Raw genomic sequence first — 15,993 nt, forward strand, 5'->3', positions numbered from 1 at the left:
ATAATTGATGAGTGACTAATGATAATGTTAAATCATTTATTTAAAGATTTTATTTATTTATTTGAGAGAGTGTGCTCATGAGCAGGGGGGAAGGGAAGACGAGAGGGGGAAGCTAGCTCCCCACTGAGCAAGGAGCCCGATGAGGGACTCGATTCCAGGACCCTGGGATCATGACCTGAGCTGAAGGCAGATGCTTAATGGACTGAGCCCCCCAGGCGCCCCAATGCTCAATTATTTTTTAAAAACCTTAACGCTGTAACAGGCTTTAGCTATATTTATGAGGCTTTAGCTATACTTACATCATCAAGAGAACTTACGAGTCAAGCACAAAGAGCCGATAAAGATACATAAAGTTAAATACTCGTTGAGACTCCTCTAGGTACAACGTGTGTTATGGACAACGAAACTACTCAGTTGACAAACACCTCCTCTACATCTTAGAAACAAACATGTTAAAATGCCACAGTCAGTCTGGATCATAGGAGAACATCTGCGTTCTTACCATTATTATAAGGTTGCCAGAGTCTAAACCTTGTAGCGTTGGTCTGGGCAGTATACGGCAAGGGCACATTAATGAAAAGTATGTTGGTTGTTTGAGGGAAGTAAAATTCGTCCATCAGGTGCCAAGTGATTCCCCCGTTGATGGAGAACTGTAGTAGAATAGAGTGAGACCTCTCCGGGGTGCCTAGAGAGAAGACACCACGGCATAAAACATATTGTGATAAAAGTGGGGAAGTGGTATGTTCTAGGGCTCTCCTTTTGGCATTGATGCATAAGCCTCCCATAGAGGCTCTTGAGTCCAAATGCTTTGGAGGCAGCAGCTTCAAGCAGCGTCAGGTGGGGCTTTCTGTACGACTGTATCTCAAAACGCACACAAGATCTCAGATTTTCGCACAACAGTATCTCCCTCTCTTTCTCAGATATGAATACATATCTTTCTGTATTTCATTTAGGAAATATTATGTCAGAGAATTTTGCTTCTACGGGCATCACAATTTTATAAATGGTTAAACATTTAAATCTCAGGATACAAATAAAAATCTACTATCCAAAGGGCGTTATTTGTCAAGGAAATGATTTAGTTAATATGAAAGGTCATAATGGCAAAGAAGCTGTCTTTTGGGGGTTCACGTCTGTAAAAGAAAATCCAAAATGTCCATAAGCTAAAGTTTTAAAATTTAAAATTCTTACACCGAGGAAGTAGTGGTAGAGAACAGACTCAGGGACATGATGATAAATATAACTGCCACAGAATTAGTATGATTACTACAGCTATACGAAATTTTTGCAAAATCAGTAGTTATCTTCCTCTTATATTAAGATGAACTTACATTATAGAAGCACATTGATGAACATTTATTTACTCAAATTTATGTCAGCTGTCCCATGTAACAGAATTTACGTGCCTCAAATCCATCATTTCTTTGTGGGGGAGGAATTGGGTAAGGCAAGGGAGAGTTCTCCTAGAGGGAAATAATGAATTCTACCCATAGAAACGACTTACCTTTTGCTATAAATCTAAGTGAAAACTGGACATACATAGTATTGGTACAGTCTAGATCTCTTGAAATAAGCATCCTCAGTCCTTCCTGAAAACACAAACATGTACGTTAAACAACCTTATTTCATCAGAATTATTTTCCTTTGACTTTTATACACCCAACTTGCATTAGCTAAGTAATAGATACATACATGTAATGACCCGGAAGCAATGCTGGGTCCAGTTGAAAAAGGCTTTCTTTTCTTAATGACTGCATAACCCAAGTTCATTGTCTCAACTCGACATCCCACTTTGCTGTGACTTTTATAAAAAGCAGTGCAAAAATGACAGCATTACCTATCTGCAGGCCTTTTTAAAAAGTAGCCTCCTTTGACCCCAGCACGCCATGAGAGGAGTAATGAGGAAACAGATGGAAATTCTCTGCCAAGTGCTCCTGCTGGAAGTTGGGAACTAATAGGTAACTTTTTCAGTGTTCCAAGGAGTCGTAGGGACTTACTCCTCCTTTGTGCGCTCTGACAGCGCTGGGAGGCTCTCATTCAGGCTGACACAACACCCTCCAGTTGGTCAAGTTAAATAAGGCATAACTAAGTGAGTCCCCATGCCTCGGCTGTAACTGCTCATGCAGAGAAGCCAAAGAAGGAAGAAAGTGATCACATTAGCTTTGGTAATTTTTTCTGCTAATTAACTATTTCTGGTTGCCTGGGATTGACAGCCCCAATAGCTTGTTTTCTCTGTGTGTACATGGGACTGCAGTGACAACCATTAAATAGAATTTCACTATGCAAGTGTCCTAAGGTACGTATAAGCCTTTTAGCATCTTAGCTGTGACTTCTGAATGAAGTGACTCTTCCGTGGTATAGGACTGTGTGATACTGAGTGGACGCTGTGTGTGTCTTCCTTCCAACCTTCCTTCCTTCCTTTTTAAACATTTATTTATTTATTTGAGAGACAGAACAAGCAGGAGGGGCAGACGGAGAGAGAGAACCTGAAGCAGACTCCATGCTGAGCAGGGAGCCCAAAGTGGGGCTCGATCCTAGGACCCTGAGATCATGACCTGAGCTGAAACCCACAGTCGGACACTCAACCAACTGCACCACCCAGGTGTCCCTGAATTTCTTACTTATCAACTAACAAACACCAAATGTAATTTTAGTTAGAGAAAGCAAACTCTTCCGCTTTTTCTTATTACCCAGCACAAAATCCTCATTAACTGAAAAACTTTAAATAGAACTAATTTTGTAATAGCAACCATATTATTGAATGTCTATAACATGCCAGGTTCTAAAACAGACACTTTTGTCCTTTAACACACATCACACTCATAAGGGCAAGATATTATTATTATTATTTTAAAGATTTTTTTAATTTATTTGACAGAGAGACAGCCAGCAAGAGAGGGAACACAAGCAGGGGGAGTGGGAAAGGAAGAAGCAGGCTCCCAGCAGAGGAGCCTGATGCGGGACTCGATCCCAGAACGCCGGGATCACGCCCTGAGCCGAAGGCAGATGCTCGATGACTGAACCACCCAGGCACCCCAGGGCAAGATATTATCTTCATGATGCAGAGAAGGAGACTGGAACTCAGAGACAGTCACTTGCTCAAGATTGCACAGCTTAAAAGTGTTGATGGCAGAATTTGAGCCCAGGTATGTCAGACTGTGAAACTTATCTTCCATCCTTCATAGAATACCAGTGTTTCGTTCATTAAATCATTTTTTAGCTTTGGGAGAAGAAATCCAGATAACGCTAAATTCAGAGTTTGAGAATGATTTAATACTGTCATGAAAAAGTAACGGCATGTATACCTGTCCAAGAACTTCAAAAAGCATCGATTCAAACTTCCAGGATTGAAGGTTGCCCTGTAAAAGCCTTAAATTTCCAGTCTCCGGTTTTGTTTTTTTGTTTTTTACCCTAATAAATCACTGCCCTGCTCAGTCCATGACACCTAGTCAATGCCTGTTCTTCATGTCTTACTGTTGAGAGACACTCTCTCCCTCGTCCCCTGACAAGCACAAAGCCTTGAATGGTTTTACAGCTTGGTGCCACGTGGAGGTTGAGGTGATGAGGAAAGGTGGCTTCTTCAACTTGCAATGAATAAGCTTGGAGGTGGGTAGTTGATAGGTCCATGTAATAAAGATCCCTTGCTAACATCAAGTTAAAGGAGTATGAGGACTCTTCCCCCGTGATTATGGAACTGAAGTATAAAGTTGCTCCCATGGGCAAACACAAATCCACCATAAAAGGACCATTGCACACTGCATCTTGTAGGAACAAGTATGTAGGCACCATGTGTATGAAAGTATCTTTCATGCTTGTAGTATTTGCTTGTTGTTCAGCACTTGATATTAATTACGTGGTGGAACCGTCAAACCCTGCTTCTGTGCATATTCTAGTTCACATGGATAGGTTTCTTTTCTCATCTTTTCCAGGTTCATTAATCCATTTGTGCTAAATGTGGGAGTTCTTTGGCATCCAACAAGCTATTTGAATAGCTGATAGTACTCCTGAATCTGTAAACATTAAAGAGAGACTACCATTTCCTTTTTAACGAGAGAATGCCTTTCTAGGTCAAACTGCACCCTACTGAATGGCCCATTCTGAGCCTTCTCTACATCTTGCAGAGCTGATAGATAATATGTCTAATACATATAATGCTTGGCTGCTCTTGCGTTTGGATGGCTAAAGGGAAAATAGAAAACACTGTGTGTCTTTCTCCTTCATAGGATCTAGGGACCAGGTTAACTCCACTGCTTAAAAATTTATCAAGTAAAGATATTTAAATCATGAAAAGTCATAGGGCTCCTGCTTTTTGGTCTTGTCAGTGCTGCAAGCAGATCGGAACTGAGCTAGTGGTAATCAGAGCTAAAGCCTCGGACAAGACTGAAAAAACACACACATGGAAACCTGCAGTTTCCATCCTGAAATGTCCTACCTCAATTTCTTCGGCCTCTCAGAGCTCTTAGGGACTTGTAAATCTCTCTGACCCCTAAGTGTTTTTTTCTCTCTCATCCAAACTTGAGACAAATTCAGGACTTGAACAAGGATGATAGGCAGCATCTATCAGCTGTAATTGAAAAAGCTCCACTGGGCGCCTGGGTGGCCCAGTTGGTTAAGCATCCGCTTTTGGCTCAGGTCATGATCTTGGAATCCTGGGATTGAGTCCCGAGTCGGGCTCCTTGCTCAGCAGAGAGCCTGCTTCTTCTTCTGCCCCTCCCCCTAGCTCATCTGCACTCTCTCTCTCTCACAAAAATAAATAAATGAATGATAAAAATAAATAAATAAATAAATGAAATCTTAACAAAAAAAGTTCAGGATGTCTAATTTTCTAAGCATTAAGTGTCAATCATGAAGGCTGTACAGGCACTCATGTGGATTGTTGTTACAGATTTCATTTGCACACCTATATCAGCCGATTTCCCCATGCTGGGAGAGACAGGCTATAGCACGTTTTCACACAGGAAGATGTGTCAACCAGTACAGCACTTCACGCAATCGCTTAATATCTCTGTCACCAGACATCTAGGTTGAAATACAAAAATAGACTAAAAATGTTTGAGAATACTATTTCACTTGACTCAAATGTTTGGTTTTCTTAAAGTCACCAAAGGGTTCTATTGGCAGGAGGAAAAAGGAAAGGAAAAAGCAAAGACCTTTTATAAAATCATTTTTTTTCAGTTCTGTAAGTTATATATTTAATAACACATAAAATGCTACATTCTAGAAGCCAAGGTTCTAGATATTTCATACACATAATTTATGTGTGCGTCTGTGTGTGTGTGTGTGTGTGTGTGTGTGTGTGTGTATTTGCAGCAGAAAGCAACGAAGGTCTGATCACCAAAGCAGAGGAAAGATTTTATGCCTAAGTGATCCTCAAGAATGATTACGCTGAACAGAGAAGGAAACACGGTCTGGGCTAGAAGACAACAGCTGTGTATAAAATAATGCACCACCTGAGCAGGTTCAGAAACGCATTTGTGTGGAGCAGTGAGGGAAGGAAGGAATCCCAGTAGCAGAGGAGAGAAGTAGAATCTTATCTGACCCCTTTAAAAATAAGCGATGTTCCAGATTTGATGGTTTCCCCATTCAGATTCCCCCTCTCGGCACCATACACTTCAGGCCAAAGGTCGGGATGTAGGTTCCCGTTGAAATCATCCTTAAGAATTGAGGGCAGAGGAACGATGGGCACACAGTAGGCTCCACCAAAGCCCCGGTCACACCTAAGACAAGAAAAGGAGTGGAGGAAAGGCATTATTTGTTGTGTGTTTGAAAGCCATTTTTGTTTTTGCATCATAAAGAAAGAAGCTGCCAGTTTTATTGACTTACACACAGCGTCCGGCATCGCAAATCCCTCTTCCCGAGCACAGCCAGGGGCACCCCGAGGCCAGCACAACATTATCAATAGCCCATGCGTCAGCCCCCGCGGTGTAGTTGGACTGAATCCATCTGAACCGGGTCCTGGGAGATCTAACCAAAGAAAACACACTTGATTCGACAAGCACCCTTGAAAGCAGAACATTTCTTTTAACTCCCTTTTCGCTCTGAAGAGCCCTCCTCTAAGTTCTAGTTCCCTCTTGTTGGAGACACTTAGTCTCACTCCAAGTGTTGGATGCTCTTTCCTGCCGAACCCACCAGCAAGAGAGTAGAAAACATGCTTTGTAAATATTTCACCCTTTCTTTCATACGAGAGTCTCCTAACACGCCTGGGATGGGAAAGTGATCTCGAACTATTGATTTATTGTGTGTTTGAACTATGCGCTGAATTTGTGGTTTTGCTTTCAGGCTTTTCTTGCCATTCAGGTCGAGGGAAGAGGTGCAACGGATGAGAAACACGAGGAAAAGCTGGAATCTCACAAAGTTCTGGCCATGAGGTCCCTGCGCTACTGTCCCTAAATGGTTTCTGAGACAGGAAACGGAAGTTCCGCCTCCGTGTTGGTGTCTGAGGTTCTGGCTCCCGAAAGGTGAGGGCCAGAACAGCGTGATGCACCCCCACATTCTCTATCCTATTGGCAGTCTGCTATTTGGAATGCACTGTCAGAAGATCACCTGATCCAGAAACACGTGCAGCCTGGGCCAAACCGCAGTAGCAGTCCCTCACTTAGGAACAGACCGCACAACAGAAGTTGGGGAGTCACTTACTTGGAATGTGGAACCCAGTCTCCCTAACGTAGAATTTCAACAGTAACATTTCAAGTGCTATTGCTTCCTGGCACAAGTTCTCCCTCAGTGCAACACAGCTGCTGGTGTGGTGGCTTTAAAATGGAAATCTAATCACTGTCACCACTCAACACCCTTCCAATGATTCCCCCTAGGAATGGAATGTCAAGGCCAAGTCGCAGAATGCCTTCCCACAAGCCCCAGGCTCTACTTGCTTTCTCAGTTCAGAGATGCACCCCTCCAGGAAGCTCCCTCAGATCCCCCTAAACTCAGTTAGGTAGTACTTCCCCCCCCCAACCCCGCGTTTCACTAACATCCCTGAGTATTATTATCAAAGTCACCATTTTATATCATAAATAGCTGCTGAGATGTCCACTATCCTACATAAGATCTTATTCATTTGTATTAGAGTTCTAAAACACAGTAGATATTCAATAAACGTTTGTTGAATAAAAATAAAGTGAATAAATGAGCTACCAGTAAGCACCATTTAAAGCTCTGGGGGTCCACAGGAAACCGTTTTAGGTTCAACACAAAAATGCTTTGGTTTCCTGCATTTTTTCTTCTGCCACTCGGTTGTACATCTCTGAATCAGAATCGAATCAGCAAGATGGAAACCACTGTGAGTATTTCATCTAGAGAGTGTTTAACACAAGGAGCTGGAGGGACAGTTAGTGCCAGAGGTGAGAAGCCAACAGAGGTGGTGAGGAGACCAGAGCTTAGCAAAGTTGGGAAGCCGGTACAAGTCCGAAGCTGGAGGGACACAGGGGGGAGACACTGTTGTGGTGCCCAGGGGCCAGGGTCCCATGGGGGGCCGTCTCCGGGGAGTGGGAGCCACTGAAATTGGCCAAGATGCAACAGAGACAGAAAGAGAAGGGGAGGGATACCCTGTTTAATCTCTGTTTCCACTCTGGTGATCTTGCCGGGTTCTGCCACTAAATCTACCAGGAGGCCAGCAGATGCAGGAGCCTGGTAACCGCAGCCTGCAGAGGCCAACTCGCCTGTAATTCAGAATGGAGTAGTGGCAGTGCGAGGCAGGGATTGGAGGGGAGAGGTCCCAGGACGGCACGATCTGTAACCAGCCACCCCGGGACGCACCAGTTCCTAGAAAGATCCCCAATCTTCGGGATTGGGATACCCAATGCCTAAACCACAGACCTGGGGCTGTAAGCCCCCCGGGGGGGGGGGGGGGGAGAAAGATGTAAAAACAATATGAATGTTTTGAAAGAACCACCTTTTTACTCTTACTATGGTACTGTGAACAAAGAAAAAAAAAAGAAAAGAAACTAAGGTTACTATTCTTCTGCATGTGATGATTTCACATACTGCTTCATGTGAACAAAGATCACTCTGGTTATTGAGTAGATACTTATGTTTACAACAGAACTAATTTTTACAATGGGCTCTGGTGGGGAGGCTTCCTACTGCCAAAGAACAGAAAAGTTCATACCCGTAAAACTTCTGGAACTCACTAACACATTAAAAAATTGCAACCCCAAGCACCTTATACTCGCCCCACCCCCGCAGACTCCTTGCAAAATTATCTTGAGAGAGTCTTAGAATTGCCAAGTGGAATCACAATTATTTTCAAATGAGGTGACAGGAACCTAACATTCTGATATGAAGCCACATGACAATTCTCACATGGTGGAGAGTGGAAGGTAGACAGTGATCCGTTTCCAATTCTGGAATCTTTCTGAGGTGTAAACAGAACTTTCTGTGTAGTGCAGGCAGCCAATGGTGGGAGGCACACACTCCTCGGTGACCAGATGCCAGTCCCTGCCGTTGTTTAGAGAATACTGGAGCTGGACGCCATGGGTGTCACTGAAGGGCTTGCTGCAGCCCATGCTCATTTCAAACTGCAAGAAGGTCGATGCCGACACGTGAAAGTCCCAGGTCTCTGCATAACGAGGTTTTCCTACAAAAAAGGGAGAAGTTGAATGGTAGCATATAATGATCCTCTCTTTGCTTATTTGGCATTTGTGCTTGTAATGAACATGGTCAGGAGCAAACAAGAATCCTGTCTTATCTGAAGTGACTTTTCATCCCACAATAACTGCTTTTATTTGGTGAACAGAGGCTTGGACCCACGGAAAACTGCTAATTTGAAAAGCGTGACCATCTTGGAGAGTCTTCTATCTGCAATTCTGCAAATTATGAGACACGGGAATGCCTTCCGAAAGAGATTTTATTGCTCGGCTTTTGGGAAACCTTAGTTAGAGCGCGCATGAAGGACGGTTCTAAGGCAAGCTGCCGCTGGGCGCACCACGTCATCTTAGAGGTCAACCCAACTCCTTTCTTTCCAGAGTCTCTCTCAGCCCAGGCAAGCATGCGCACAGCTTTGCGTTAGAGAGTCTCCTCTTGGGTTTTAGTTAATTTAGTTCTCTAGTTAACCAAATATTCTCCCTTTATCTGGGGAAAATATATACCTATGCTTTCAGTGAATATCAGAGCAGTATCCATAGAGAGACAGTCAGTTCCGACTTGACCTCCTTGTATTCGGTACCAGCTGGCTTGCAAATCTATGGAGCCATCAAATTTGTCTTGAAACCCAGTTTGAGAGCTGTCATTCATTCCTATAAGGACATCATCCAAGGCCCACTGGGCTGAATGTTTCCCTGAAATCCGATGAATAAAGGCAGTTAAAGAAAGTTCGTTATACAGCCATATGAATACCTTTATGACTATGCTTTTAAATCAAATTGTCTAGGAGACTGACAGCAAATTAAGAAGCATACGGTGCAATGTGGCTTTAACCGTATGCTCTCAACGCCACCAGGAAGGGTGGAGTGAGCAGTAACTTGCCGTGTTGGGCTTGCCACCATCGAAAAGCTGTGGCGGGGGTCTTCGCCTCCCGTGGCAGGTCAATGGAAATGATCTGTGGCTCCAGAAATGACATGAAGTCCAACTCTCGGAGCAAATGCCAGAGTATCCCGTTGTCATTTGAATACTGAACAACAAGCCCTGTTAAAAAGACATAAATCAGTTACTTGGACAGTTTTCCTACAGGCAAAAAAAAAAAAAAAAAAAAAAAAAAAAAAAAGGCAAGGAACAGTATTTTTTAAATGGCAAGACTGCAGCAGAGACTTCAAATTGCATCTCATAGAACGAGGGCACATTCATCTAACTTCCGAGGAATGAATTAGTAGACCTAAAGGCTCATCAGTTCCTTGACAGTTTCTAGCACACCAACTCCCAGGAAATGGAAGACGAAGAAGAAGAAGAAAAAAACATAAGCTCTTTTAAAGACTACTCAGCTTTGTATGAGTGATGAGTGGGTTGGTAAGGAGGACATAAAAATCCACTGCAGATCATGTATTTGAATTTTAGATTCTGTCCTGAACATTACCAAGTCTCATCTCATTATTATATACTCAGAAGATATATCTTTCCCCAGTACAAAATCAAGTAAGGCTCTTTTCTGCCAAAGCACCAGACAGTAAGCAGGGCCCAATCTGAAAATTCTATTATGCAGAAGGATCTTTTCACTGGCCCTTCATACTTTCTCAGGCTTTGGTTACTGAAGCTGGAATGAGGTCAAATTATAAATGGCAAAGCAGAAAACTCACTTCCCTTCAATATTAGCTCTACTCTCCTTGCTGTGTCAACCTTTCCCTCTCTACCCACTCCATCTACCCAACGTCCCTCCACCTGTTACTGCGTGGCATGATTTAGTGACCTGCACATTCAAGTTACGGGACCATATGCACTTGCTCCGGCTACCTCTCCTGAAAACTTTTTTATTTTAATTATTATTATTTTTTAAGTAGGCTCCATGCCCTGGGGCTTGACCTCTTGACCCTGAGAGCAAGACTTGAGCTGAGATCAAGAGTTGGACGCTTAACTGACTGAGCCATCCAGGTGCCCCGAAACTTTTTTTTTTATTTCAAAAGAGGTCAGAGAAAGGGTAAGGTTGAATGAAAAAAAAATTGCTAATGATGGGAATCAACAGGATCTCGATCGAACGATCTATCTATCTATCTATCTATCTATCTATCTATCTATCTATCTCTGTTGTTATTGATGGGAGGCACAGAGGGCTTTCTTGGCATCTAAGTAACTGCCTATTCCATAACTGTTCCTAAGGCTGGCACCGCATACTCATAATTATGACTGGGAATACTGAAGTACTTTCTGAGTATTCACAGAAATTACGTTCAGGAAAGTTGTATTTGTTATACTAATTTTATTATATCTTAAGCTTTTTGGAAAATTTTGAATCATTCATGGTACATATGACAACTTTTTAATTTCCCTATTATTGACTGATGGGAATATCTCAATCCCTTTATCATGCTGGGCAACAAAGAGTTTACTAAAATTAAGTTTTAGGAGCTATTAGGATAAAATACAGAACCCAAAGAAATCCTTTTAAGGCTAATTGTTAGCACATGGAATTATTGTCACTGCATCTGACAAGGGAGGAGGCCAGGAACAACAATGACTAATACGCAAAAAATTAGAACTCTTGGGAGAATTAATCTTACCATATTTAAAATAGAAGAAACCATCATTTATAATGAGAGGATAAAGATAGCTCAAAGAATAGAAACTCTTTGGGGAGAAAGCATGATGGATACAGGTGTAGAGATTGGCAGTTAAAGCTTCAGTGGGTGGGTATAGACCCATGTGTTGGAAGAAGAGAGTCACAGTAAGGTTCATGAAGAAAATGGAAGATAGTCTGTTTCTAGTCTTTATTCTAGTTAAGTTGAGGAACTTCCGGCAAAACTCCAGTCGCCAACATTTGATGTGTGCTCAAAATATGTCCAATGGCTTTTAATTTCGGTGGTTGAGAGAACAGACATTTCAAAATTCAGTTTTTCTTGTGGCTATTAATTTGTGTTGATATGGTTTATATTTAATAAGATAGAGAATAATTTAGATGGTTATCTATCTCGGGGGTGACCTATTCAGAAGGTAGATTACGGTACCAGAAAGGAAGCATCATGAGAATAAAATCTCACCTGCTAGTCCTTTCTAGTACCTTCTACTCAGTATGGTCCAAGGACCAGCACCTGCATCACCTGGGAACAGGCCCTACCTGAAGTGGTTTTAAAACATGCCCACAAATTCTTTGACACTCCTCCCTTCAAAAAGTGGAGTTTAATCCCATCCCCCTTCTTCTTCTTCTTCTTTTTTTTTTTCTTTTTGAGTGCTGCTGGATTTAGTAACTTGCATGCAATATATAGAATATGGTAGGAATGACAGTGTGTGACTTTTGAGACTAGGCCATAAAAGGCTTTGCACTTTCTTCCTTGTTTTCTCTCACGGATCTCTTGCTCTGAGGAGAGCCAGCTGACAGGGAGTAGGGACAACGCTCAAGCAGTCTCTAGAAAGGTCCACCCAGTGAGAAACAGAGGCCTCCTGCGAACAGCCACGTAAGTGAGCATCTTGGAAATGGATCCTCCAGCCCTGCTTGGGTCTTTAGGTGACTGCCCCTCTCCTGGCTTTTATCTTGTCTGCAACCTTATGAAAGATCCTACGCCAGAACCACCCAGCTAAGCTGCTCCTGAATTCCTGACTCACAGAAACTAGAAGGTAACTGATGTTCGTGGGGCTAAGCCACTCAGTTTTGGAGTAATTTGCTATGCAGCATACTGCCCCAGTCCTGCTGATTCAGAATCTGCCTTTTAAAGCTTCCTAGAGGATTCAGATGTACACGAGAAGCATGATTCCAGGGGTCCATATTCCATTTGGTTTCTGCTTGCAGCCCATCTCCTCAGTAGCTTTTTTAGGAGTGACACAACCAGGTCTGCAGAGACTAGGGCCCAATCCCGAAGGGCAATAAGAGGGCCGCCCAGAAGTATGAAACAATGGAGGAATGCAAGAAAGGGAAACAGCAGTATCTATATTTTATACAAATTGCTGAGCCCCATTAGCTGTGTCATCTGACACACTGCACATCTGAAAAAAAACCAAGCCGTTTTAGCTCATCTCCTGAGGGTTTCGGGCATGTACCACATTTCTCTTTTTAAATTACAGCCCCATCTGCATTTTGCCCAGTCTTATTGAAAATCGCTCAATTTTGATTTTAATTCCAAATATGTAAATTAATGCTTCAGCTTGAGTAAGTAAAAAATCTGTACTTTCATCAACTGGAAGAGATCGGTTCAAGGATTTAGGCAGATTTACATTTTAACAACCAGTTTTCAATAAAAGGCTGAGAAATGCCTGTGGGAATGTGAATTACATGGCTAGCAAGGAGTTCAAGAAAACGGCTCTAGAGTAGTTGAGAAAAAGTTGCTTGTTCCTCAACGGGTCCTCAGGGAATTTGCAGAGCAGGCAACAGCATTTGTAGTCAGAGGTGAGGTGTCGAGCAGAACTTCATCTCTATGACAGGTAGATGCTTCTCAGTCTACTCTGCTCAGGTTTTTTTTTTAGAGCTCATACCCCGGGATCTGTAATTTCCAGAAGAGTCATGTACACAATTGCTACACTGCTCCAACCAGCAAGTATTGTATAGTAATTTTATCACAAAGGTTAAAGGAAATGTTAAAATGCTCTACCTCTCCAATCCAAAAATCAGATCTTCAGGACAGAACCCGTCTTCTCCTGTACACTTCAAAGTTCCCGCCTTTTATGTGTTTTGAACTCTGTATTATTTCTGTAGGGCGATCTTGTAAAAATTAAAGTCAGATTATGTCGCCGCCTGTGCTCAAAGCCTTCAGCTGGTGTCCATGACCTGTGGACTCAGACCCCATCTCCCTACCATGGCTAGCAAGACCACATAAGCCTGGGCTCCTGCCCCTCATTCTCGATGAGTTCCAAGCCACGCTAGCCTTCCTTCTGTTCTCCAACATCACAATTCTTTTCCACTTCGTGGCCTCTGCTGCTGCTTCTGACTGGAAAACTCTCCCTGAGCTCATCATGTTGCTGGCTCCTTTCCATCCTTTAGATTTCGATTTAAATGTTACTTCCTCAGTGAGCCCCCCTCCCAGACCACTTTATCTAAATCAAATCTCTCAGTCAACAGCTGTCCATCTCATCAGCTTATTTATTTCCGTCTAGCTGGTCAAACTGACATCTTGCTTATTTGTGTGTTCTCCTCTCCCTAGAAGGGAAGTGCCCTTTGGGGCAGGGATTTTGTCTGCTGTGCTACGAGGGCCACTCTGGTTCTTCTTCCCCTTCTGGCCTGCGGTGGTTTGGACTTCTTGTCCCCTTCACCACACTCTCTCTTTCCCTCTGCCACGTGGTAGGCAACATCCAGAATCTACCCAGCAGCTGCTTCACTCTCCTGGGTGCTGGAAGGAGGACCTCAGATGAGCCTCGATGAAAATGTAGCACAAAGGACACATCTTTTCTGGCTTAACCTGCTGAGATTGAGAGAGCTGTTCGTGATAGCAGCATAACCTAGCTCATCATGACTCATGTGTCAGACATTTGGGGACATGGTATCCACAGCCTAGAACATGTGTGGCTTAGAGCAGACTCTTGAATAGACATTTGTTGAAGACATTAGGGAACACAAAATGGTCTTACGTAAAAGTTTCTAGACCGCTGTTTTGGTGAATGGATGATCTGGATGATTACTAGACTAAAGGCACTGAGATATTCAGAAAAAATCATGAAAGCTTTCAGTCAATGACAATATGGCTAAGGACATTTAGGATTGGTCATTGGGGCTATCGGTAGCTCTACTGACTAACAGCTATGGTTTAAGCCAACATGACATACATGGTCATGCCTGAGGTAACAACAAATGCAGAAGCTACACAACTCGTCACGTGCCATTCACGAGCTCAAGGATTAGAGGAGGACCCATCTGAGAAGCCCATGGGTTTTGTGCTAGGAAAACTCACATTCGGGGTTCCCCAGGGCATCCCACCCTATCTGCAGAGCTCCTGGAGGCCACTCATATGCTACAAGCCTTTTGCATTTCTTTCAGAACTGAATCACTGAGGCAGAAGATGGTATGGAAACCTAGAGAAAGCAGAGATCTGGGCAAGGAGAGAAGCAGGATGCGCGTGGTTAAGGCATCCATTCTGGACCCAGCATCAGTGGCTTGAATCCCTGCTCATCCACTTACTGACTGCATGATCTCGGGTAAGTTCCTTGACATACCTGTGCCTCAGTTTCTGCATCTGTGAAAGAGGACTAATAATACCTATGGCAAAGAGGTATGATGAAGATTAAATGAATTAACAGACAAAACACTTGGAACAGTGCCTTGCATATAACAGGTGCTTAGTAGAGATTAAGGTTTATCATTGCCAGGAACTGTTCCTTCTACCAAGGGATGCTAGTACCCCAGAACGTTTATGGGCAAGAAGTAGCGTCTGATCTGCATTCAGTAATGCAAGTAAAGCTTGCGAATAAGCTTCTAGACCCACACTAAGTGTTAAAGACTCTGCTATTTTTTCTCCCTATTGAAAGTTATAAAGGAACAGCATTCCTTAAAACGAATATACTGTGATCACAAGCTAATATACTCTGATCAAAAAAAATATACTCTGACATGATCCATAAGCTTTTCAGACTTAAGGATCTAGATGAGGAACCTAAAAGATCATGGCTCTATGCAGCTAGCCAGCTAATGATGGAGAAGAGAAGAGAAGAGAATAAATGATTCAGGGTAGTGTCTCAGTTTGCAAAATCCTGACCAAACTTTGGAAAGAAAAAGGACTAATTTGCCCACAGTAACTACAATTTCTAAGGAAATACAGCAACTTACCTTCATTTCTAGCTCTTGGTTTGATGCAGGTAATCCCTGAAGTTTTGCTTCCAATTTGTATATAAAACTGAACGAGTCTGTAGGGAAAAAAACACACCAAACTTCAGTTTACTTACAAATAGGTAAGTTTGAAGAGATTTAGCCTTTTGCGTTTTGACACATTAAAAAAAAAAAAAGCTTCTGTTAATTCTGAAATATTACTTTTAAACACAGAGGGCATATGAGAAGCAGAAACTACATAGATTATATAGCAAGCTAATTCTCTAACCATTTTAAAAGGTTACTTAATAACCATTAATTTTATACTGTAATAATGATTAAGAAGGAAACAGCTGACCTCTACTTCAACGTGACAGTCTGATGTAATTTAGTGAAATCACTGAAATGCAGATTCCTTAAATCAAGATAATACTATTCTTGGAAATTCAGGATGAGGAGAAATCTAACAAGAAGCTAAATGCTACATTAGTTTAGGGCCACATCATTACCTGTATTACTGATTTAGACTCAGACCGTTTAATTCTTCACAGCTGACACTCACTGTGATGTAAATTAGGCCTCAGTCCACAGTAAACCAACAGAGAGGGCCTATGTGACAGGTGAGCCTCCGTGAAAAGAAGTCAGAAGGAAGTGGAAAGAGATCGAAGGCAGAAAAAAACGTGACACAG

General features: G+C 42.5%; 1 protein-coding gene across 2 annotated transcripts in view; it reads right to left on the reverse strand.

The window, feature by feature from the left end:
• The window catches only part of RELN (reelin), a 475,458-nt gene that overhangs the window by 76,492 nt on the left and 382,973 nt on the right, over positions 1–15,993 (reverse strand). For both annotated transcript variants that reach the window (XM_040644349.1, XM_040644350.1), the window contains exons 31-38: positions 15,326–15,402; positions 9,460–9,618; positions 9,084–9,272; positions 8,299–8,572; positions 5,824–5,964; positions 5,540–5,717; positions 1,505–1,589; positions 503–685 (exon numbers count right to left, since the gene is read on the reverse strand). In XM_040644349.1, coding sequence (XP_040500283.1) covers positions 503–685; positions 1,505–1,589; positions 5,540–5,717; positions 5,824–5,964; positions 8,299–8,572; positions 9,084–9,272; positions 9,460–9,618; positions 15,326–15,402 — 1,286 coding nt within the window. The remainder of the gene's footprint in view (positions 1–502; positions 686–1,504; positions 1,590–5,539; positions 5,718–5,823; positions 5,965–8,298; positions 8,573–9,083; positions 9,273–9,459; positions 9,619–15,325; positions 15,403–15,993) is intronic.

Source organism: Ursus maritimus, unplaced genomic scaffold, assembly GCF_017311325.1.
Source record: "Ursus maritimus isolate PB19 unplaced genomic scaffold, ASM1731132v1 scaffold_3, whole genome shotgun sequence".
In the NCBI taxonomy this organism is placed as follows: domain Eukaryota; kingdom Metazoa; phylum Chordata; class Mammalia; order Carnivora; family Ursidae; genus Ursus; species Ursus maritimus.